The sequence below is a fragment of the Miscanthus floridulus genome, chromosome 11, assembly GCF_019320115.1.
Source record: "Miscanthus floridulus cultivar M001 chromosome 11, ASM1932011v1, whole genome shotgun sequence".
NCBI classification, from domain to species: domain Eukaryota; kingdom Viridiplantae; phylum Streptophyta; class Magnoliopsida; order Poales; family Poaceae; genus Miscanthus; species Miscanthus floridulus.
The window spans coordinates 80,185,877-80,204,254 of NC_089590.1; the positions used below are offsets into that span (position 1 = coordinate 80,185,877).

General features: G+C 49.3%; 2 protein-coding genes across 5 annotated transcripts; one reads left to right on the top strand and one right to left on the bottom strand.

The window, feature by feature from the left end:
* The first annotated feature begins 72 nt into the window (after nucleotides 1-72).
* Nucleotides 73-1,318, top strand: LOC136491336 (organelle RRM domain-containing protein 6, chloroplastic-like). Of its 4 annotated transcripts, XR_010768025.1 has the most exons (6): nucleotides 73-305; nucleotides 520-588; nucleotides 677-783; nucleotides 890-960; nucleotides 1,068-1,115; nucleotides 1,207-1,290. XR_010768025.1 is itself a non-coding variant. In XM_066487606.1 (4 exons), exons 1-4 carry the CDS (start codon nucleotides 95-97, stop codon nucleotides 944-946), a joined length of 444 nt encoding a protein of 147 aa, XP_066343703.1. In that variant the 5' UTR covers nucleotides 73-94; the 3' UTR covers nucleotides 947-1,137. The 4 variants fall into 4 exon arrangements, 2 of the variants coding, with proteins under 2 accessions (XP_066343703.1, XP_066343702.1); XR_010768024.1 differs by having other exon boundaries at nucleotides 677-1,115; nucleotides 1,207-1,318; XM_066487606.1 differs by lacking the exon at nucleotides 1,207-1,290 and having other exon boundaries at nucleotides 890-1,137.
* On the bottom strand, nucleotides 1,278-5,536 carry LOC136491335 (protein REVEILLE 2-like). The gene is made up of 6 exons (XM_066487604.1): nucleotides 3,827-5,536; nucleotides 3,533-3,652; nucleotides 3,303-3,414; nucleotides 3,131-3,192; nucleotides 2,616-2,951; nucleotides 1,278-2,376 (listed from the first exon to the last, which is right to left on the bottom strand). The coding sequence occupies exons 1-6, from the start codon at nucleotides 3,839-3,841 to the stop codon at nucleotides 1,693-1,695; spliced, it is 1,329 nt and encodes a 442-aa protein (XP_066343701.1). The 5' UTR covers nucleotides 3,842-5,536; the 3' UTR covers nucleotides 1,278-1,692.
* Nucleotides 5,537-18,378: the final 12,842 nt, after the last annotated feature.

The window sequence follows — 18,378 nt, forward strand, 5'->3', positions numbered from 1 at the left end:
CTGACGGAGAAAGCATCCAACTGAAAACAGTTCAAACTCTCTCCGCCCGAATAGAAGGCAAGGCTTATCCTTCCGAGACTCCACACCACCGACAATGGCGAGCGCTCACGCCGGCTTTGCCCTCACGATCGCTGCTTCCAGAAGCTTCAGCTTCACTATCGTGGCATGCCCCTCGCCCTCGCCCACGCATCGTCCAGCCGCCGCCTCCGTTGGGGTCCGCAACCAGCAGCGCGCGTCCACTGCCACGGCCTGCCTCCAGCAGCCGAGTGCCTCCCATGACGCCGCCACCAGGCTGTACGTCAGCGGTAGGCGCCCCGATCTCAGCGCACTCACTTCGCTCCTAGATTTGGTAATCCTATGTTAGGCGCCCCGATCTAAGCGCACTCACATGGCTCCTAGATTTGGTAATCCTATTCCGTGCATTTTAGGTCTTTCAGCCAACGATTTCCTGACGAAATTCGAAATCTCCAAGGCCGAAATCTTAAAGCACACGTTCTGACGGTTCCCTTCCTCGAACAGGTCTTTCGTTCCGCACCACTGAACAGAGCCTCCGGGACGCGTTCGAGAAGTTTGGTGACCTTACGGAAGGTGACAGTCCGAGATGAGTAATGTGATGAGAAACTGCACCCGTTTTGATTCAGAATTATTCAGATTTGCTTCATGCTTGCTACTCCAGTTTGTCTCGTGATGGATAGAGTAGCAAAGCGACCGAGAGGTTTCGCTTTGCTTTCTTACACCGAGGAGGAGGAAGCCAGGGGCGCCATGGAAGGAATGCACGGGAAGGTGAAAGATGTTCAGATCGTCAGATGCTTGTGTGATAATCTGTTGATCGTCAGATGTTCAGATAACTTGTAGGCTTTGTTTGTAGCTCACACTCTATGTTCTGCAGTTCCTGGATGGCAGAGTAATCTTTGTTGAGGTTGCGAAACAAAGGCATGGACCCTGAAGGATCGTGGCCAGGTGCCAAGCGAAATGTCATCCAGTTTCCTTGACGCTTGTTCGATGAACCTGACAAGTCTTTCTATATTACTTAAACTCTGTGTGTAAACTAAATTCATTCATTGCAGATTTCTGTAGCACGGCCGTACTGCATCACCAGTGTTACGATTTTTAAGGTACTGATCATTGTTCAAAAACTAGATTGTACTGCACCACCAGTGTTACAACTTTTAAGGTACTGAACATTGTTCAAAAACTTGATTGTAGGTTTTGGCAAAGTCCCTGATGAGACACACTGATGCAGGCAAAGCTCGCGTGAAGTTCATATGTCAATAGAGTAACTGAAGAAACCTTAGCAGCATTCGGTCGTGTAGCTGCCATTTCATTGTTTCACAAAACAACATTTGTAATTTACATATACAGGCCATACAAATATGGTCTCCTACTACAACTATTATATTACTTGCTGCATGACAACCATAACCTCCACCGCCGGGGGGAAAATTACAAACACTCCGAGAGGAAAATGGAAACATTAGTCTTGAACTATACAATGGCAGACAGGAACCACAGTCAGTCAGTCACCTCCATTTGTGGAAGGCTGCTTCACCAGTTTCGATCTGCCTCTCATAAGTAACAGCAGAACGCCAGAATGGTCATCCTACAAAACATCAGTACTGATGTACTGTACTAGTCATACGTATTGAATATCAGCAAAAATATCCAGAGTAGCGGTGGCGAGGGCCCAAAATTTTACAGGCACAGCCTTGTCATGTCTCTATCTGCCTCCTCCCCAGTTTCCTCTGACTGCAGCATCTTGCTTTGAGCTGTGCACTTCTTGTATGGTACAAAACCTCGAAGGCAGGGTGGAACTGTGCTCGCACATTTCCTTGAACCTGGAACAGGTATCACTTTGCCTTCATCGTTGTTTACTTTCGTGCATTCTATAGAATCTGAATTCTTAGTTGTTTCAGCCACACTGCTGGAGGTTGTGTTCGACTCCGTCCATGATCCTTCTGCCCTCGTGACCTTGCAGTCTACAGCTTGAGATGGTTGGTTCTGCTGCTTATTTGAGGTAACTGTCTGTGCGTTCAACACTGTGTAAGATATGCTTCCATTACCGTAGTTGAGGAATTGGCAAGCAGAGTGCATAGAGAACACCTCCCCTTGAGGAAGATAGTACATAAACTGCTGTGTACCGGTCAGCCATGGGCACCATGTCTTTGCTTCTTCTGTAACTTGGGAAGACAACTTCCCAGTTCCACTAGTTGGTGTCTCATCTGAAGCATCCAGTTCCATGTCTGCCACATGTTGTAGGCTCCCAGTATTGGAGCTTGGCTGCTGATCTAAATTATTAACCACAACCCTCTTGCCAAATAGCCTAAGAATTGGACCTTCAGGTATTTCACATGCCGCATCATTGGAAGTGGTGGCATCCTGCAGCATATTTAAGGCGTTTGTTAGAACTCAGAATTTAGGTGTTACCAACTGTGCCACTAGATGCAGTTCTCAAAGGAAACGAATTTGCAATTCCGTACCACCTATAATTCGGGAACCTCTAGTGTGCTGATATATATGGTGAGGAATTATGGACTTTAGTTGGATGCCTAATATTCTTAGGAATGAAAGAACATATGCTTTGCAAGGTATATTATGGCTGTAACAATGTTCAGTACCTTGGAAAGTGCTACTGATGTGCTTGGTGTGAGGCATTTGTCCTCCATGTAAACCGAGGAAGCTGGTGATCCACTACCTTCAGTTTGCAGGGTCTCGGAGTCAATCTGTGCTGTGGATAACACAGATTTCGGTGAGCAATTCTCCTGCTCAGACAGGGACTGTGTCTGCAACGGGGGCTTCTGAAGCTGTTTGATTGCAGAGGCATCCTTGCCGACTGAATTACCCAGCTTGCGCGGGTATGGGTGTGTTGGCCTCCTCTTTGGCCGTGGCGGCGGAATCTGAATTTGCGGTGGAGCAGCTACGCTGTTGCTATCCCCAGAGGATTCTCGGATGACCTGCAGCGTGCAAAGCAAAAAGCAATCAGAAGCACATCTTGGATGGCACAGCATGGATAGCATCTGCTGTCCATGATTGAGCTGACTTACATCACCTTGCAAGCAACACAATCCATGGAATTTTCAGGCAGAGGGGATTTGATGGGGGTTTTTTTTTTCTATGCAAGAGGCAACGAGACCTTGGAGAAGAACTTCTGCGCGTGGCTCCTGATTTGCACGGCAGTCTTGCTGCCTATGTGCTCTGCAGATTGTACAGGTCATCAGCCAGGTTCTGTGCAGTTCTGGTAACAAAGTTTGTAGCACATGACCATAAATAAAGAAGGGTGACAGGCGCAGAGGAACTCTTCTCACCTTGTATACGGCGCCAGGCACGGCCGTGCTGCTGCAGAGCCTCCAAGAAGAGCTTGTGCTCGTCCTCGGTCCATTTCTCCCTCTGCTTGGATATCGTGTATGGCTTGCGTGCCTAAACGGCAAGTGCCAAAAGTGTGACCTTGGTGAGAGGAAGACATCTCCAGCTTCATTAGATTTGGAATTCGGTGCTAAAGCTGCTCTGCAGATCGCAAGAGAAGTTTTAGGTGTACCTTAGGGGCTCGCGCTCCTCCTGGCAAGTCCATGTCACCGGAGTTCAGAGTGTTCTTCAGATGATCCATGAAGTTTCCATGGCCAACGTGATCTGCAGCAGGCCTTTGATCGTTCATCGCCTTCAGGAACAGACAGGAATTCAGGATTTTCTCAGCAAAAAAACTCAGCAGCCTTACTTTTGGGAGCATACATATGCCAGGAAAGTAACAGATTTCCAAGAACATGCTTTACCCCAAACAAACCAAAACGATCGGGAAGAATGACGACAGATGAAGAAAGTAGTAGTTAGTTACCTGAAAACGAGCCATCTCCAGATTTCTGAATCGCCGAGTCTGACAGCACCTCAACCCCCGGCTCTTCACCACGAGCACGAATCAAGTAGCAGCAGCAGGAAGCAGAAGAAGGCGAGAGCATGTACCACCGAGACCAAGCCACCGGCTGCTGAACACCCTTCCGAGAGCTGCCGGTCATGAAGCGGGAGGGGAGGAGAAGAGAGGAGGCAGGCAATGAGGCAAGAAACGAAATGGAGGCTGGATGGTGCAGCGAGAGGGGGGAGACGGGGGAGAAAAAGGGTCGAGGCCACAGGCCAGGGCGCCACGTCGGACAGGATTTTTCCGCTGGTGTCTCTTTTCCGTGCGCGCTTTTCCGTCCGTCCTCACGCCGCCAATGGGACCGGATGAATAATCTATCCGCCTTTACAGGCTTCGTGGGGCCCGGAGCGGAGGACGCCCGGGCGCCGCTCGATTCTTGTGGCCGTCGCTGCTCCGCCGGTCGGGTTGCGTCGCCTCCAGCTGCAGCTGCTCGTCCACCACCGCAGCTCCCATGCGCTGTCGTGGGGTCGCACGACAGGGGTGGGGGTGCTCGGTGTTCCTATCGGTCCGGCCCGGCCGGTCGGCTGGCTTGCCTTCCCGTCGTCGCCTTTGGTGTGCCGCGCCTGCGGTGGCTCGTGGATATGTGTCATCGTGTCGAGACTAGAGACGCGGTTTGGCTGTTTGATCGACGATAAAGCTCGGCAAAAGCGAAGGCCAAACTTCCCCTATTTATATGCACACACGCTTCAAATATCTTGGATATTAGATTGGCAAAAATATCTTGCAAACTATATATAGTAGTATATAACACCTCTCGAAAACTGGATCTGGATTAGGATTCACTAAGCTCCACTCGTGGATGTCGGATCCAACAGAAAACCGTTTGGGTAACATTAGCTTCAGATTCACGCAACGACATTTTAGTTGGAATTGCCTGTTTTGCCCTTGGGATAGGTCCACTTGTCAGTGTCGGAAAAAAAAATTCCCAGTCTTCTTCCTCCTCCTGCCGGTTCTGCGGGGCGTTGGGCGGGCGCGCGGTGGCCGAGGCGGCTCGCCGGCGACGGTCGCGTGGCCTCGCAGGGGAGGGGCGCGCGGGGGTGGCCGCAGCGAAGAGCTCGTCGGAGAGCCGCGGGCGGGCGCAGCGGAGCGCCGCCGGTCGCGTGGAGGCTTCGCAGGGGAGAAGAAAAGACGGAGGAGGGGCGTGCGAGCAGGGGCGGTGCTTTACTCCCCGGCATAGGGCTCCTCGCGTGGCGGTCGGTGCTCCTCGGCGTGGCCCCGGCGTAGGGCTCCTCGCGCTGCGGCCGGTGCTCCTCGGCTCGGGGCCACGGATGGCGCGGCGGGCGGCCATGGCGGCTTCTCCGAGCGCGGCCTCGCCGGAGCAGCCATGGCAGAAATATCTCGACAGAAATATCTGGGGCCTTAGATTTTCCTCCGAAATCTTATCCTATCCACTTCCGCTTTGGTGCTTTGACTTTGCTTGGCTTCTAAAATTGGGTCGCCAGGACGCGCCGGGCCGTCCGCCGTCGCGCCTGCTCGGCTCGAATGGTCGGATGGATAAGAGTAGAAAAGCGCAGGGAGGCGGGGGACTGGCGCTGTCGGCTGGCCCGCCGCCACTTCGCTTTTTGACACGTCAAAGCCACCACCACGATGCCGAGGCCCCAGGCCGAAACACCGGTCCTTTCGCCTCACCGCCGGACTACGTGACTCCCTACTAGACAAGCACACAGCAGGGAAACCGTCTTGTATTGCTCTCTTCTCTTTGCTCTGGAGAGTGAGAGCAACGGGTCTTTGATCCCTGGCCACGAGCTCCGGCCTCCGTGCCTCCATGGGCTGCACTAGAAGTCAGTGGGAAATCCTCGCCCACATGTTTTTGCAGGCACGCCTTCGTGCATTGTTTTCTTCTCCGCTTGTGAGAGTTTTTGGGCTTTGGTTTTCCAAAAAAGAAAAAGAGTTTTGGGCTTTTGGCGATGTGACTCGTGACTTCGTGGGGGCCCCGCCTATCAAAGACACGTTCATTTCATCGTAAAAGATCATGAATTATTTACTACTGATTTCGTATAAAGCCAGCCGAACATGCTGCCGGTAGCTGGCGCGGCGCGGCGCTTGGGTTCCTTGCAGGGGCATCGATCGACGCTGCAGCCCAGCGAGGTATGGGTACGGTCACGGCGGCCCAGCGTGGCCCCCGTCCAGGCGTTTGACATCGTGGCTTGTCGTTGGCGGCATCACGTGCTCGTGCCAGCCGCGCACAAGTTTTAAGATCTGGCTGGGATTTTGGAGACTGACCGCGACTTGAATTTATTCTACCAGCAGTACGTGTCCTGTGTGCTGTGTCTAAAAATCCACGACTGTCCATGCTGGTACGAATTTTCGTCGGAAAATACTGTTTATGCTGAGATGCTATGAGATAAAAATATTGTTTTAGCTAAAAAAAAAAGCCAAATAAACAGACTTGTAGCTCAGCCGAACACTCCAGAAATCGCCATGGATATTCCACTTGATACAAGTAGTAGTAGTACAACTTTTATTTAGTTTATTTATTAGACTGAGGCCCTGTTTGGATACTCTAGCACAGCTAGAGGTTAGAGTTAGTTTGTAGCTCAGGACTAGCCCTGAACTAACTCTAGCCTAAGAGATGTTTAGATATAAGGGTTAAAATGATAATAAATATGTTTTCCAAATTATTGGTGCGGGTGAAAGTAGAGAGAAAACAGTGGACCTCACCTCAAATAGCCCCAACTAGCTCAAATAAATCACCTCTTTGGGGGATAGTTTTTTTAGGGTGGGCTAGTTGTAAATAACCCACTTTAGTCCTTCTGTTTAGCTACTTTAGGACTAGTTGAGCTCCAACTAACCCAAACTAGCTCTAACCCATGGAACCAAACAGGGCGTGAGTCAGTCCATCAGAATTTGAATCAGCTGGATCCACCGTCAGTTGACAGGCTGCTTCAGATGCTCAAACGGGTGCTAGGCTGCTGGCTCGCTAGCTTTACCAAACGCGTTTGCTTGATTTCATCATGAACGTACTATAACCAGTTTAGCAGCCACAACGATGTCACGAAAGAGTATAGAAGCAAATACTACTGTCCCATTCGCTTGACTGATAAGTCATGGTTGAAAATACTATTGACTAATTTATTGTGAGAGAAAAATACTATGTGTTGATAAAAAAAATACGAATTATAAGCTAAACAATAGTTCGGGCGGTTCGACTGCTTCTGCGTGACGTGTCGTTCTCCTTTTAGTAATTGCAAGTACACGACCGAACAGTTGGAGCGCGCGTCACTTATCCTGCCGTCTTTAGGTTTCAGACGGAGAAGACTGATGATGCCCCCGATTATATGCATGCCGGTGATTGGATGAAGCTGCTCTGGCGGTTATCCTGTGCTTTCTTGGCCATATATCAGTACAGAGTCGACAGATCAGCGCGCGCCGCTACAAAGTGGAAGATCAGACCTAATAAAATGCCTCTGCGCAATCACTAATCTGGAAGCTTGTGGCTTTGGAACAAAGTTTAGCAAAAAAAAAAGCTAACCGATCTCACCGTTCGCTTTTATTAGGGCCTGCAAAAACCAGTGGTCGAGAAGAGACGGCGCTAGCTTTTTTTAGCTTGGTAGTGCCTGCTGATAAAACTCGGAGGAGTACGAGTCGTCCCATCATCAGCGATGCATGCGTTGGATTGTGTATGTATTTTTGTTTAAGTGTTCTTCTTGGCAGTTAATGGGTCTCGCTGCATCTGCTGACCGGCGGCAAGAAAGAGTTGCTTCTGGCCAAACGTTTGAGGTCGCTAGTCAACACAATGCGTTGCCTTTACCTGAGGGCTGAGGCAACACCGCAACAGTACCATAGCATAAGAGCCATCGATTATGGTCTTATATGGAGCTGGAACCAACCTACGTGCACGTGCTTCAGCGTGACCATTTTACCCCATCTATTCGTAGCTGCTGTAGCTTGTAGTGGTCGCTGGTTTGACCATTTGACCCCCATCTTATATGTTGGCTGTGTTCTGGGCTGGGCAGGAAGTAGGCCAAGCGAAAACTCCCAGCCCATGTATCCGGCCTTTTTCGGCTTGTTCAGAGGACCGGCCTAGTCATGCACGCAGGTCTTTTTCCCAATCCACATCCAAGCCCGCACGTGACGCGTCCACCCGCCGGTCCGGTCCTTCCGCCAACCTCTACACTTCGCCAGTGATAGATTGTTGTGTCGCTAATTCCCGAGCCCGGCTAAGATTTAGCCATGGTCCAACAAGTTAGATCGCTCCGGGCTGATTTATATGGGTTGTTTGGTTGCTCTCTGGTCTCTGCCCATTTGCTGCGGCCTTCTGGAACCATGTTTGGGAGGAGTGGCCCTTCAGTTAACGGTACTGATAGTGTCTGGACGACATCCACGGCTACACTCAGTTTTGCGCCCCTCACACGGGCCCGCGCAGCTCCGAACGCCCCGGACGTCACCAGCCCTGAACATCACCTGCCGGCACCGGGTGCAAAAAGAGACACCGAGGCGAGGCAGCAGAAAACGAAGAAAGAGATGCAACATTCAATCCACTTTTAAAACATCTAGATGCAACAATTACAACATACGTCTAAAGACAGATGAAACACTTGAAACATGAGTCTAAAACACTTGCAGAGACGCCTCAAAAATACTTAAAACCATTATAAAACACTTGCACCGAGCGCGCTCGTGGTTGCCCTTGGCTTGGTCGGGGACGACCTGAGGCGCCCCGGCACGTGCGCCCAACGGCCATCAGCAGGGGCAGCGCGCGGCGGCTCCATGACGGTGAGGCATCCCGGCGGCGCTGGGGTTGGGGAAGAGGCGGTGGAGGCGCTGCGCAAGCTGAGGGAGGAGGCGGCGTGGTCGACTTGGATGGAGGAAGGAGGCAGCGATGGCGCACTGTGATTTCTCGGAGACATGGAGGATCGGGAGATACGAGATGGAACGGGAGAAGATAGTTCTGAGTGGCTACTTGAGGGGGAGGTATCGAATGTGGTGGATACAATACGTGGACAACGTGAGGCCACTGTCGATGTTTGACCACCGATAGCCTGCCACGGGGGTCCCCGGGGCAGTATGTTCGGGCTTCGGCGTATGCTAAACTCGATGGTTAACGCAAGAGACAGTCGATTTATCCTGGTTCAGGCCCTCGATCGTAGATCGAGTAATAGCCTTACGTCCAGTCGGCGTTAGCCTTTGCGTTGGATTGATTGTGATATGTTGTATTGTACCATTGTCCTTCTTTCAGGAGCCATACCCTCCTTTATATAGTCAGGAGGCCAAAGTCCTAGTCGGTTTACAATGAGATTTCCTAATAGGATTTACCTAATAGTTCTACTACTACGATTATAAGGGAAGAATCCTGGTTGGACTAGATCTTCTCTCTCCCTTGCGGGGTATCCTGTGGGTCCCGCATCGACAAGCCCCCGAGCACTTCATGGTTGAGCTCTGAAAATCTCGCTTTGCTCCTTCAAATTTTGTTGAGTAGGAATAAAATGTCATCCGAGTGTTTTCTGGAGTGAAACCTTGTAGCGCTTCTTGGGATCTTTGGGTGGTGAGTGCTTTTTGAAGAAAAAATACATCCATCTGGTTGTAGCCCCCGAGCCTCTTGCTATTTGGAACAAGGAGCTGGAGGATCTTGTTTTGAAGTTGCTCTAATTGTTCGTTGAAATTTTATCAAAAAGAACTCGAACATGGCTTGTTCCGGGTTCTTTTTGTCGTAATGTCTTGAAGTGGTCCGCGTTGAGGAGTGTAGCCCCCGAGCCTCTTGCTATTTAGAACAAAAAGTTGGAGGGTCTTGATCCTTTATGTTGTTTGAAAATTTGTGTTCTGAAGTAGTCCCCGAGACTTGGATTATGTCATCATCCGAGTAGTTTTGCGGCACCTTTCCGAAGCGGCCCTTTAGTCTTGGATTAAACCATCCTCCGAGTAGTTTCGCGGCAAGCAGCCTCCGAGCTTATGTCTGGGTTCTTTTTGGGTGGGTGCAAAAATTCTGGGGCTATGTATCCCGCAGCCCCGTGCTTTCTCCGAGTTCTTCTCTTTAGAGAAGTCGGATGAAGAGTCTTGATGTGTCGTCGTTGTAGTCTTGAGTTTCTTGTATTCTTGATCCTTTGTCTTTGGTTCCGAGCCTCCGAGAGTAGTTGAAAATGAAGGTCGAGCTCCCTAGCTCAGTGTTGATTAAGCTATGATGTTGGCCGAGCCCCCGAGCGTATATCCGTGTTGATTTGTTCAGGAAGAACTCGGATGTGTGGTTTTGGCGTATTCTTTGATAGTCTGCTGTTGTCAGATGTAGTTGTATGGTGGTGGTTGAGTGTAAATGCCTTTTGTTCACGGGTTGTACTGTGCTGGTATATTCTTCCGAATATGCCCGTCTTCGAGTACTGCTTCCTCTCGCCTGAGTCGTCCATTATTGTGTCCTGTCTTTTCACTGTGTCCTTTGTTAGGCTTATTTCGTTGGTACTCCTAGTCCATGTGCGCCGATCCTTTGGTCTATAAATACTGTCCTAGAGTGCTTGTTTTCATTCATTGGATATTCTGTTGAAACCTTGGTGGTCATGAATATGGTAGTTTGTGAAGTAGAGCAGCCCCCTGGCATGTTTTGTAGTTTCTGTGTGTCTTGTCGTAGCTGGAGGAAGTCTTGTGATAGGGATTAGAGGTAGGCTAATCCCGCGATAGCATTGTGCCAGGATGTACGTGGTGGTAGGTTGGAGGAAGTCTTGTGATTTGGGCTTCGTTCCTTCATCCGGCAGTTCTGGATTGATCCTTGTCGCCTGTCTTGAGACCGTCCGGTGCAAATCAACACCATATCCAGCATCACATCGGTCTTGGGTAGACAGATGCCTGCCGGCCTTCTATGCTCCACATTGCCCTGCCGTGCTATCGATTTCCGCCTTGGATGCACTGCGTCCGTCCTTTGAAGAAAATAGTGTAACTGATGGCGGTTTGTCCTTTCGAGTAGCAACTTGGGACACGTAGTCGTTCCAGAGCCTAGTCGTGTCCGTGTTCCTCTTTGCTACTTTGCTTTTCATGGTACCGAGTTCGTTGGGTCTTGTAAGATTTGTAATCTTCTATTTTTGAAGTCGCTTGTAATGTAACGAATCTTGTCTTCTGAGTTGTCTTTGACTTTTCTGTTGTGATCCCTATCGTTCATGAGACTACCGAGTTCTTTCTTACATAACCGGGTTCTTTTGTTCCTCGTGAGGTAGCCCTTTCTTTCTTCTTTCTTTCTTCTTGGTTTGACGGGTTGTTCTTGTATCAATCTGATAATCCTGCCGTGGCATTGGACGGATAAGTCTGAAATCTGCCCGTTGGTTTGTACCGTTGTGAGGATTCGTGCCCTCCGTTGTTTTAGCTGCGCCGGTAAATGGACCGTTGCGTTCTCACACTGTGCTTTAACGGGCCTTGTGGGCCGTTTGTATCATTGAGAAATCTATTTAAAGACCTTTTATCTTCCTTTCCCTTGTCGCCCAGCTCTTGCCTTTAAACCCTAGTTCTTAGAAATCCGCCGCCGTCATTGTCGCCATCACCCGAGCACCATCATTCTAGCTTCATCTTCCTTAGCGCCTTTTTTGCTTCCGCCAGTTCATGGGAAAGAAGAAAACTGCAAGCAAGTCTCAGGCGACCTTCGTGGACGAGGAGTCATCCCTGTCTTTGATTGAAAACCTAGGAGTTCGTGGCCATGAGGGCAGCTTAGAAGGTTTGGTCGGCTCCAACAACAAGCGAAGACCAGCTGCGCGAGCTCGTTAGTGACGGCTTGATCCAAAGCAAAGTCATCGCTGAATGGAGAGTTCCGGGCGAGCATCGGGTTCCGGCTCCGGGTCCTGGTGAGATTGTCCTTTTTGTTTCCTTTGTCCGCGCTGGACTTTGTCTTCCTGCTTCTGCCTTCCTTCATCAATTTCTTGGTTATTTCGGGGTTAGTCTGAACCATCTAACCCCCAATGCCGTTCTTCATCTTTCTGTTTTTGTTCACCTTTGTGAAGCCTTCCTTAGGATCCCTCCTTCTCTATCTCTTTTTCGCTTTTTCTTTCGTCTGAAACCTCAACCCCGCCGTGAAGAAACCAGCGCCCTCGGCGGTTGCAGGGATTCAGTTTCGCCAGGGTCTCAAAATTAAGTTTTTTGATTATGACCTGGTCGATTCTGTCAAAGATTGGCGTGCCGAGTGGTTTTACGCTGCCAATTTGATCCCTTCTCTTGTCGTTCACTCCGGATCCGGTCCTGTGGTGAATGACCGATGGGACAAGAAGCTTGAGTCACCTGCTGAGATTCAAGCGATCCAGCCACTCCTTGATAGGATTAGCATGCTAAAACAGCAGGGTTTGACCGGCTTTGGTATTGTTTCAAGCTTCCTTCGTCGCCGGGTTCAGCTCTTGAAAGAGCGGGAACATCTCGGCTTTGAGTATTCTGGGGCCAAGGATCCTTCACGCATGGTCCCAGCTCTTGAGCTAATCGGTGAGGAGGTACTCGAGCGCCTCCAGAAGATGCTGAAAGGAGTGAGCGTCATTCCTCCTGCCGTCTCTGAGTTCTCGGCCATCAACCCGCCCCCAGCTGTGAGTTGTCTATCTCTTTTTTTTGTTTGAGTTCTTTATGTACTCTTGCTGCATCCGTTCTTGCTTAGCTTTTCCTTGTCTCGGTGTTTTATCTTTTTTCGCAGGAGCTTGGGTGGAACTTTGTTCGATCCGATCCCCCTTGATGTTCTCCCTACCAGTGGCGGAGACTGGGGATCATCTAGCTGGTACTTCTGCAATTAGTAAGTCTCAAACCTTTACAGCCCTTCCTAGGGTTTCTTTCAGATTTGTTGATGTATATGAAGAGTATGTTCCTCGTCTAGTCCCTCGCGGTCCTCGCAGTGTCCCGAAGAGGGGGCGAATGGACGGGTCTTCATCTGGCTTGCCTGTCTCCAAGAAGCCTCGCAAACCTAAGTACTCCTTCAGGATACTCCAGTTGTTGCTAGCATGCTCTTAGGTGAGCACATTTAATACTCTTTGTTCTTTTATTTTCATGTTTCTCTCTTGAACCGAGTTCTTTTCATCTCCTTTTCAGCAGGTGCTCTGGTTTCGTTGGCTGAGGGAGAAGAGGATGATGAAGTCCCCCTCATCATGCGGCGGTGAGTTGTTTTTCATATTCTTGTTGCATTGAATTTCTCCTTTTTGTTTTGAATTTTAGTCTTGAACTTTTTGAAGTAATCGGAGGTCGGGTGTGAGTTCTTCTGAGGCTCCCGCGCCGACTTCTTCTGAAGCTCTGGTGTCGAGTTCTTTGGTTGCCTCTGTCCCGAGCTATACCGCTTCTCCGGTGCGGAGTTCTTCCACGGCTCCAGCCCCGGCTTCTTCCACGGCTCCAGCCCCAGCTTTTTCCACGGCTCCAGCCCCGGCTTCTTCCGCGGCTCTGTTGTCGGCTGTCCCGTTCCCGTCGCCGGGTGGCGGAGACGTCTTCGCCGTCGTGGTTCCCCCTGCGAGGCCTTCTCTTGGCTTTGCGAAGAAAAAAGTAGTCGGGTGAATAGATTCTAGCTTTATCTTTTTGGCTTTTATCTTCCTTCCTCTGGTTCTTATTGGTGCTTCCTTTTATCACTTTTTAGTGTTTCGTCTTCTCTAATTTCTTCATCGACTTCTTCTCTGCCTCCCGCCGTGCCGACGAGTTCCGAGCCTCGAGACTCACAACATTATGTTGATGAAGTCGCCGCGGGGGCTTCAGAGCTACCTGGCGGAGTTGCGGACTTGGTCGCTCCGGAGGTAACTGTGGCCGTCGCGCCGGGTTCTTCTGAGGGTTTGGCTCCGGCTTCCCTGGAGGTTGCTTTGGTCGTTCCTCCTTCGCCCCAGCCGGCCTCTCCTTCCCCTTCTCTTGTCTCCGGCGGCCCCTCCTTTTCCGGTGACGTGGTGCAACAGTTCGATGCCACTCATCGGTTATCGGAGCTGACCGCAGCCTGGGGGAGCTTGTCGACCCTCGCGACTTCTTTTGGTGAAAAGCTCCAGGTAGGTTTTACTGCCACTCCTCTTTTTCATGCTTGTTTTTCTTCTATCCTTACGCCTTGTTTCTCTTTGCCTCTTTTTGCTCAGTCTTTTTCTCGTGATCATTCTGGCTTCTTTTTCTCATCTGAAAATGAGAGGAAGTTGTCTTCGGAGGTGGACGCTCTGAAAGCCGATCTTGACCTCCTCCGGGCTGAGTTGGAGACTGGAGCGTCAAATGCACCAAAAGGAGGAGAAAGCCCTTCGCGCCCGGGTAGTAGAGACGGAGAAACAGAGAGATGCTGCGGTGGATTCTGCGAAGAATGAATGCAAAGGTGCCGCGGGTTCTGCCTGTTTTTTCTTGTATTTTTACTTCTTTTTCCGCTGACTTGTTCTTGGGTGTCCTGTCTAGCTCTCCGAGCTGAGAAGCAGAAGCTCTCGGAGAGTATTGATGAAATGAGGGCCCTTGTCCGTTCTAGTCATAATAGAGCTGAGGAGGTAATTACTCATGCTGAGGAAGAACTCGCCCTTGCTAAGCTGATTAGGCGCGGAGCTGATAGAGATCTTGTGCAGGCCCAAAAAACTATTGAAGGCTTGTCCGGGAAGCTGGCGACGGCTACTGAGAATTGGAATGCTTTGTGGAAATCTTTTCGTTCAGTAGCCGATGTCCTCCGGACTCCAGCGGATGACGGGCAATCTTGGGCGCAGTTCATTCCCCGGATTCCGACTCGTTTCCAAGAGTTCGCGAAGAGGTGTGCCCAAGTATGTACCAAGAATGTGCTGGCCCAGGTCCGGGTCCTTGCTCCAGAGGCGCCTCTCTCTAAGATAGCAGAAGAAGCTGAAAGCCAAGAATATCTTGACGCCGTTGAAAGGATGGAGCCTGAGGTCGAAGATCTAGCCAGTAGGGTTGTAGATAGTCTAAATATTGACATTTCCCTTTCTGATGACAACGCCTGACTCGATTGAGCATCCCCTTGTAATATTACACTCCTTTTTAAATGAAGATTCTTTATTTTTGTTGATGTATTCTTTGCCTGGGTGCGGTTGAAGTTACTTGACTTGCTGAGTACCTTGTCTTGTTCCCGTCTCTGCTTCAGTAAAACAACTCTGTGCGTTATTCTGACGAGGCCCCTCGATTTGTCGAGTACTTTTCTTTTCTTCCTCCTTTGTGATCCGTCGAGTGCTTTGTCCGTGCTATGACTTGTTAGATGTAGATCTTTGCGTTAACAACCTTTCGCCTGCGCTATGTAAAACGACTCGGTATAGAATGTTGCCTCGACAAACTTCGGCATCCGGGTGCTTTCTTGAGTGGCGCTTGTGCTTTTCTGAGGAAAAAGTATTTCTATCTGGATGTAGCCCCCAAGCCTCTTGCTTTTCGGAACGAAGTGCTGGAGGGTCTTTTGAAGTTAAATTTCGGTCGACTTAGCCATTTTGCTTTTTGTTAGCTTTTAGCTACCTTCATCGGCGAGCTCAAGCGTTTTTTCAGCTATTTTGCTCTCGGCCGGGATGCTCAGGCATGTTTTCAGCCATTTTGCTTTTTTGTTTCGGGTGTTAGCTTTTAGCTACCCTCATCGGCGGGCTCAAGCGTTTTTTTCAGCTATTTTGCTCTCGGCCGGGATGCTCAGGCAGTGTTTTCAGCCATTTTGCTTTTTTGTTTCGGGTGTTAGCTTTTAGCTACCCTCATCGACGGGCTCAAGCGTTTTTTCAGCTATTTTGCTCTCGGCCGGGATGCTCAGGCGTGTTTTCAGCCATTTTGCTTTTTTGTTTCGGGTGTTAGCTTTTAGCTACCCTCATCGGCGGGCTCAAGCGTTTTTTCAGCTATTTTGCTCTCGGCCGGGATGCTCAGGCATGTTTTCAGCCATTTTGCTTTTTTGTTTCGGGTGTTAGCTTTTAGCTACCCTCATCGGCGGGCTCAAGCGTTTTTTCAGCTATTTTGCTCTCGGCCGGGATGCTCAGGCATGTTTTCAGCCATTTTGTTTCGTGAAAACAACTCGTTGAAAGTCATGACAAGACATGCTGTGGATGAATGCCATCTTTATTGATCATGAGTATAAACTACTACATATGTTGTTGAAGAGTATTGCTTTTCGTCGATTGTGAACGTTGGTCCTTCGTGGCTTGCATATCTGTTTTTTCTTGAGTTGTTTCTACGCGTAGAATCTTCTTAGCTGGCTGATGTGCCATGTATTGCTGACTTCTTTTCCATCTTCGGTTATTAACTTGTATGTGCCTGGTCCGGTGACTTTTGTGATAATGAAGGGACCTTCCCATGGACTGAGTAGCTTATGTCGTCCGTCAGTCTTCTGTATCCTTCTTAGTACTAAGTCTCCGACTTGTAGTGATCGAGGTTGGGTACTCTTGTTGTAATGCCGTCTTAAACCTTGTAGGTATCTGGCTGATTGGAGGGTAGCGTTTACTCTGATTTCTTCTGAGCTGTCGAGTTCTAATCTTCTTGTGTGTTCCGCTTCTCCTTCATCGTATTGCTCTATCTTTGGGGATGTCCAGATCAAGTCGGCGGGCAGTACGGCCTCTGACCCAGTAAACTAGGAAGAAAGGTGAGTAGCCTGTTGCTCTGCTTATTTGAGTTCGTAGTCCCCACACTACTTTCGGTAATTCTTCGATCCATTTGGACCCATAGTCCACTAGTTCTTCGTATAATCTTGGCTTTAATCCGGCTAGTATGAGTCCATTAGCCCTTTCTACTTGTCCGTTGGCTTCTGGATGTGCAACAGACGCATAGTCTATACTGAAACCACAGTCTTGTGCCCAGCCCTTGAATTCTGTAGCTGTGAAAGGGGAGCCTAGATCTGTGATGATTCGATTGGGCATGCCGAAGCGGTGCATAATGTCTTGGATGAACTCGACTGCTTTGGTTGCGCTGTACTTCGCGAGTGGTTTGTACTCAATCCACTTGGTGAATTTGTCGATTGCTACGAAGATGTACTCGAAGCCGCCTTTCGCTTTTTTCAGGGGTCCTACTTGATCTAGCCCCCAGCAGGAAAAAGGCCAAGCGGGTGGGATGCAGATAAGATTGTGAGCTGGTACGTGGGCTTGTCTTGCAAACATTTGGCAACCTTTGCATTTTTTGACAAGCTCTTCTGCGTCTTTCAAAGCGGTTGGCCAGTAGAATCCGGTGCGAAATGCTTTGCCAACCAGTGTCCTTGAAGCGGCATGATTTCCACAGCAACCTGAGTGTATTTCATCTAGGATTTCTTTGCCTTTTTCAAATGAGACACATTTTAGTAGTACTCCTGATGATGCTGCTCTTCTGTAGAGTTTATCCCCTACTAGAACGTAGTTTTTGCTTCTGCGAACAACTTGTGTGGCCTCTGCTTTATCTGCTGGCAGTTTATTTTCTTTGATATAGTCAATGAAAACTTGGGTCCATGAAGTGTTGATTATCAAGATCTGAACGCCTTTAGCCTGCATTTCATGTGTTGTTTCACCGGGTTGTTTGATAGAGGGAACTGATAGCTCTTCTATGAATACGCCGGGTGGAACCTTTGCTCTGTCTGATCCGAGCTTGGCAAGGACATCTGCTGCAATGTTGGAATCGCGTAGGACGTGTAAAATTTCTAATCCTTGGAAATGTTTTTCAAGTTTCCGTATTTCAGCACAATAAGCACCCATGTTTTCTTTGGTGCAGTCCCAATCTTTGTTGACTTGGTTGATGACCACTGCTGAATCGCCGTATACGAGTAATCTTTTTATTCCGAGGGTAATCGCCACTCGTAGCCCGTGGATGAGGGCTTCATATTCTGCTTCGTTATTTGTAGCTTGCCATAATATCTGAAGGACGTACTTGAGTTGTTTTCCTTCTGGAGAAATGAGGAGAACGCCTGCACCGGCCCCGCCTAGTTTGAGTGATCCGTCAAAGTACATCTTCCAGTGGTCGAGGATTGTATCTGATAAAGGCTGTTGAATCTCTGTCCATTCGGCCACGAAATCGGCGAGGGCTTGAGATTTGATTGCTTTCCGTGGGGTGAAATTGATGTCAAGAGCTCCAATTTCAACTGCCCATTTGGATATGCGCCCCGTGGCATCTTTATTGTGTAGGATGTCTCCGAGTGGAAAATCTGTCACTACGGTAATCTTGTGGCTTTCGAAATAGTGGCGAAGCTTCCGTGAGGTAATGAGTAGAGCGTAGAGTAGTTTTTGTACATGCGGGTACCGGATTTTGGATTCTGACAGTACTTCGCTGATGTAGTATACTGGACGTTGCACTTTATACACGCGCCCTTGTTCTTCTCTTTCTATGACTATTGCTGTGCTGATTACGGTAGGAGTTGCCGCGATATATAGCATCATATCTTCATCTTTCTTTGGAGGTGTCAGGATAGGTGATGAAGTGAGGTATTCTTTAAGTTTTTTGAAAGCTTCGTCGGCCTCTATTGTCCATTCGAACTTGTCTGTCTTCTTTAGTAGTTTAAAGAAAGGTAACCCCTTTTCGCCGAGTCTTGATATGAAACGGTTGAGGGCCGCCATACATCCTGTTAGTTTTCTGCACATCTTTGACACTTCTAGGTGGGCCCATTTCTGTTATAGCTCGAATTTGCTTGGTGCTGGCTTCGATCCCGCGCTGACTGACCAAAAATCCGAGTAGTT